Source organism: Triticum aestivum, chromosome 6D, assembly GCF_018294505.1.
Source record: "Triticum aestivum cultivar Chinese Spring chromosome 6D, IWGSC CS RefSeq v2.1, whole genome shotgun sequence".
NCBI classification, from domain to species: Eukaryota; Viridiplantae; Streptophyta; class Magnoliopsida; order Poales; family Poaceae; genus Triticum; species Triticum aestivum.
In genome coordinates, this window is record NC_057811.1 from 182024228 (window position 1) to 182029768 (window position 5541).

The following is a 5541-nucleotide window of genomic DNA, read 5'->3' on the forward strand; positions in this document are numbered from 1 at the left end:
TTTCGACCAAAATCATCTCATATTTCCAGTGGCATACTTGGTTTGCCAAGTTACTGCCTTGTTCATCATTTTTCTTCCGGAGCAGGCATATGCATCGCATATCACATCTCGCATATCATACATGTTTTGCATCATGTTGTTTGTGCTTTTCCCGCGATTGATTGTGGTTCCATTGCTTGTGTTCTTGCTGTGGGTAGAGCCAGGAGACGAGTTCGTGAACGAGGAACCTGTTGAGTACGCTTACGAGGATCAAGCTTTCGACAACTCTGAGAACCTTGCAGGCAAGATGGCCATACCCTCGAAATCACTTCTATCTTTACTTTGCTAGTTGTTCGTTCTATTGCCATGCCGCGCTACCTACCACTTGCTATATCATGCCTCCCATATTTGCCATGTCAAACCTCTAACCATCCTTTTCTAGCAAACCGTGGTTTGGCTAAGTTACCGCTTTTGCTCAGCCCTTCTTATAGCGTTGCTAGTTGCAGGTGAAGTTGAAGTTGGTTCCATGTTGGAACATGGATATTTTGGAATATCACAATATCTCTTTTTTAATTAATGCATCTATATATTTGGTAAAGGGTGGAAGGCTCGGCCTTATGCCTGGTGTTTTGTTCCACTCTTGCCGCCCTAGTTTCCGTCATACCGGTATTATGTTCCTTGAGTTTGCGTTCCTTATGCAGTTGGGTGATTTATGGGACCCCCTTGACAGTTCGCCTTGAATAAAACTCCTCCAGCAAGGCCCAACCTTGGTTTTACCATTTGCCACCTAAGCCTTTTCCCTTGGGTTTTCGCGAGCCCGAGGGTCATCTTTATTTCCCCCCCCCCCCCCCGGGCCAGTGCTCCTTCGAGTGTTGGTCCGAACCGAGCAGCCTGCGGGGCCACCTCGGGGAAACTCGAGGCCTGGTTTTACTCGTAGCTTGACTTATCCGGTGTGCCCTGAGAACGAGATATGTGCAGCTCCTATCGGGATTTGTCGGCACATCGGGCGGCTTTGCTGGTCTTGTTTTACCATTGTCGAAATGTCTTGTAAACCGGGATTCCGAGACTGGTCGGGTCTTCCTGGGAGAAGGTTTATCCTTCGTTGACCATGAGAGCTTATGATGGGCTAAGTTGGGACACCCCTGCAGGGTATTATCTTTCGAAAGCCGTGCCCGCGGTTATGAGGCAGATGAGAATTTGTTAATGTCCGGTTGTAGAGAACTTGTCACTTGACTTAATTAAAATACATCAACCGTGTGTGTAGCCGTGATGGTCTCTTCTCTGCGGAGTCCGGGAAGTAAACACGGTTTGTGTTATGCATGAACGTAAGTAGTTTTAGGATCACTTCTTGATCATTTCTAGCTTCGCGACCGTTGCGTTGCTTCTCTTCTCGCTCTCATTTGCGTATGTTAGCCACCATATATGCTTAGTGCCTGCTGCAGCTCCACCTCATTACACCATCCTTTTCCTATAAGCTTAAATAGTCTTGATCTCGCGGGTGTGAGATTGCTGAGTCCTCGTGACTCACAGATTCTACCAAAACAGTTGCAGGTGCCGACGATGCCAGTGCAGATGACGCAACCGAGCTCAAGTGGGAGTTCGATGAGGAACGTGGTCGTTACTATGTGTCTTTTCCTGATGATCAGTAGTGGAGCCCAGTTGGACGATCGGGGATCTAGCATTTGGGGTTATCTTATTTTCTTTTGGATTTGACCGTAGTCGGTCTGTGTGTGGATTTTGGATGATGTATGAATTATATTTATGTATTGTGTGAAGTGGCGATTGTAAGCCAACTCTCGTTATCCCATTCTTGTTCATTACATGGGGTTGTGTGAAGATGACCCTTCTTGCGACAAAACCACAATGCGGTTATGCCTCTAAGTCGTGTCTCGACACGTGGGAGATATAGCCGCATCGTGGGCGTTACACTATGAGGTCTCGGCGCTGGGGGATGTCCAGGGGTGGGAAAGTCGGTATCTTTCCGCTCGTCTCTTTGGTCGGGGTAGCGGCGGATCTCGGGTGAGATGGTGTCTAGGTCTTGGATGCCGGGGCGGCGGCCCTGGGGTGGTGGTTGAGCGGTGCTCTTGGGCCGAGGCCGTGGCTTGGTGCTGCCCGGTGGCCATGGCCGTGTGGGCAGCATGGTAGTCGGGGTGTGGCGATCGGTGGCGGTGAGTGTTGTCCGGGATGAAAACCTGTTCTATTTTCGGACGGACCAGCGACGGCGAAGCTTGTTCCCTTCTTGAAGGCGTCGTCATGGCTCTCACTGTCATTCGTGCGGCTTCAGGGGAAACTCTGATCCTCGAATCGGGCTGGGGCGGCGCTCTGGTGTCGTATCCTTCCTGAAGGCGCCGTATTGAAGCCCACATGTCGTCGTATGCGGCTTTGTCTTTTCAAATAGTGCTAGGGGTGGTGTTGTTGCGCTCAACGTCTATGTATCATGACTTGGATGTGTGCGTGTGTTGTGGTGGCGTGCGTTTGTACCGGATGATGTTGATCTATGCTTTATATATAAAGCGGGGCGGAAGCCTTTTTTGATAAATAAAACGGCCAAAAATTTACATACCGTGCCTTGTAGTAGTTCTGTAACAAGTTGCAGGACACGGATCTCCAAACATCAAGGGGTTCATTTGTCCCACATGCATGCATGCATAGCCATGAGGTAGAATGTCTGTGTCCGAAAAAGGTGAAAAGTAGTATGAGCATACCTGACAAAAAGTAGATAACTATACACAATTAGCTTGCATATGTTATAATATACTCCAGTCAATATGGTGCGCAGTAGTTTCTTCTCCCTCATCGATCGATGGATGCATAGCCATAACGATCGATGAGAGAGTAGTGACAATACACAATTAGGAGGATCGACATTTTTTGACACTGTGACAGCCAATATGATGCATATGAGGGAGTACTAACGATATGTCACATATATGAAGCACATCCAATATGATGCACCGTAGTTTCTTCTGCATTATCAGCTCCAAAGGAAAAACGAAGATCTTACGGAAATATGTTTTATTACATTTTGTACTACAGAGGATGAACACAATTTATACTGGTTTAGATAATTAACCGCAGCAGAGCAAAGAAAGGAAAGGAAACTGTAAAAGAAAAACTCACCCTCATAGCAAATCTGGGTTACTGCATATACTAACTACTATCGAGCTTCGCTTATTACCCTAGACATGTGATCACCCTCCTCTCTCTCTCTCTCTCTCTCTCTCTCTCTCTCTCTCTCTCTCTCTCTCTCTCTCTCTCTCTCTTCTGCCTCTATCCGTACGCCCCGATCGACCGATCTCCTAAACAACACAAAACAACAAGATCACAAGATACAGAAAATATAACAAGACTAATATACTCATGATATGCAAATCAACTTGCATTCATCAGTGTCTAGTGTCTACTAGCTAGTACTAGCTGCGAACAAGACCGCAGGATAGGGTCATGAGCAGCATGGCGGCATCGGTGATCTCGTCGCGCATGAAGCCGTGAGTGAACGCTGCCGGCGGATCGGCTTTGCTCAGTCTCTCCACCATGGCGCCGTCCTCGGCCACAACGTGATCTTGATCCTTCGGAGTGGCGTCGACAGCCACGGCCTTGGTGGTGGTAACGGTAGGATGATCAACCATCTTGCACCTCTTCTTGAACGGCAGGGACCGGTCGAGATCCGCAGCCCTCTTCTCCTTCTTTGTTGCCTTCACTGCTTGTGATGCGTCGCTTGCCTGCGCGGCCCCCACCGCCACACCGCCACTGGAAGCAGACGCCACCCCACCGTTGGTGGCGGCAGTGGCCGCCGCTGCAGCCATGGCGCGGCGAGCCTTCCTTTGGCGTATGCCGCATGCGTTGCAAAGAGACTGCATGAACCATAGACGCATGAAAAAGGTACAGTTAAATAAATAAGTGTGTAGCAATCTGTACTACTGTGTGTTATATGACATGTTGATATGAAGCAAGTACATAGATTGTGCAGTGCAGGTATAGATCATGAAGTTTGCCTAGTTAGCAATATATTTCACCTTGGGGCCACAAGGACCACTCCTCCACAAGGGAGTCTTGGTGGTGTTGCAGTCTGAGCACACTCTGATAACACCCATGGGATGCTGCAGCTGCTGGCTCTCATCACCTTGGTGTGCTTGTGCCCTTCTCCTTGGCTTTCTCGCCGTCCCTCCTTGGTGATCATTCGTTGGCGCCTTTCTCATGATCCTCATCTTCACCGGCGATTTGGCGGATGCCCACTGGCTGGTCGATCCATCGCCGGCATGTGTGGCTTCGAAATCATAGGAATTGTATGAGGATCTCTGGATCATGTCACTGCCGATGCTTTGGATGGTAGGTCCGAACGGGGAGCATGTGGCGAAGACGTCCGCAGATCCTCCGCTCATCATCATGTGATCATTGAACTACAAGAGAAAGAAAAAGCAAGCCAGGGAGCAGGATTATAAGAAGAGCTTGCATGTACTAAAAACGTTGGAACACATCGATATTGACATATATTTGTGTAGCCAGCTAGTTGTGACACCCCCTCACCTGCTGATTAGATTCACCAAAAAATTGCTGCCTCGAGTGCTGGTCTCCATAGCCTTGCCCTTGATGCTCCACAGGGTTGTCGATCATGAAAGGGAACAAGACAGGAGGATCTTTGGGTAGATGAAAGGCTTGAAAGTGCCCTTGATCTTGATCTCCATCCATTAGAGGGAGAGTAGATAGCTGGCTCATGTAGATGGTAGACATCCGAGGGAAGAGGAGGAACGAGAAGGAGAGATCTCTAGCCCTCAAGCTATCTGCAGGGACTGTGAGCAGAGGTGGAAGAGATCAGGGTGGATATAAGGGAGACGCAGCCTAGTTAGGGGTGGAGAGGTGTGTAGAGATCTGCAGTTGGAGGGGCAATTTACGGGGGCCCAGAGTGATCATGGACAGTGGAGAGTGACACGTCCTTTTTTTGTAAAGGGGAGCTAAGGGAGCCAAGAGCTACTATCAAGCTATCACCTCTCTCTCTCTCTCTCTCTCTCTCTCTCTCTCTCTCTCTCTCTCTCTCTCTCTCTCTCTCTCTCTCTCTAGCTTGCACATAGAGGGACTTAGAAGGATGTCTGCGATCCCTTTCCTAGAGTGAGAAAGAAAATGAGCACAGGGACACAGCACAGGAAATTAAAGGGATGAGGAAGCAAAAGTCGAACAAACACATTATTGGACACTGTGCATGCAAACATTCGTTCCCAAGCCCAACCCAAGATCCCATGCAACTGCAGCATGTGCCCCCAGCGCCCCACTCCCCAACTAGTGCAATATTTAGTCTTTTTATTTAGTATGTGCTGTGAGAAGTCTCAAGAAAAACGTACTGTGAGAAAGGATTTCAATAGAATTGACAACGCTGTTGAATTGCAAAGGTAAAACGGACGGCTATTGGCTAGATAAGGGTTCAAGGACAACATCCCCATTGATCAAAACCATGATATATACCTGTCTAGCATATATGTCGGGTCAATGTGTTGTACTACCCTATGTTAAAAGTGCTTCTCATTTCAAAGCAAATATGCCGAGTGTAAACACTGCGAAAAGTGATTC

At 48.3% G+C, this 5541-nt stretch overlaps 1 protein-coding gene across 1 annotated transcript; it reads right to left on the minus strand.

The window, feature by feature from the left end:
• Positions 1-2990: 2990 nt before the first annotated feature.
• LOC123141418 (protein CYTOKININ-RESPONSIVE GATA TRANSCRIPTION FACTOR 1-like) lies at positions 2991-4912 on the minus strand. Its single transcript, XM_044560571.1, has 3 exons — positions 4507-4912; positions 3996-4379; positions 2991-3833 (listed from the first exon to the last, which is right to left on the minus strand). Exons 1-3 carry the CDS (start codon positions 4708-4710, stop codon positions 3393-3395), a joined length of 1029 nt encoding a protein of 342 aa, XP_044416506.1. The 5' UTR covers positions 4711-4912; the 3' UTR covers positions 2991-3392.
• Positions 4913-5541: the final 629 nt, after the last annotated feature.

What these genes read in the sequence shown, in the direction of transcription:
- LOC123141418 (XM_044560571.1), bottom strand. Translation starts at nt 4,710, where the DNA reads ATGTCTACCATCTACATGAGCCAGCTATCTACTCTCCCTCTAATGGAT. An exon ending in TTGGTGAATCTAATCAGCAG is followed by an intron (nt 4,380 to 4,506) that starts GTGAGGGGGTGT and finishes TTTCTCTTGTAG; the next exon opens with TTCAATGATCACATGATGAT. An exon ending in GTGGTCCTTGTGGCCCCAAG is followed by an intron (nt 3,834 to 3,995) that starts GTGAAATATATT and finishes TGGTTCATGCAG; the next exon opens with TCTCTTTGCAACGCATGCGG.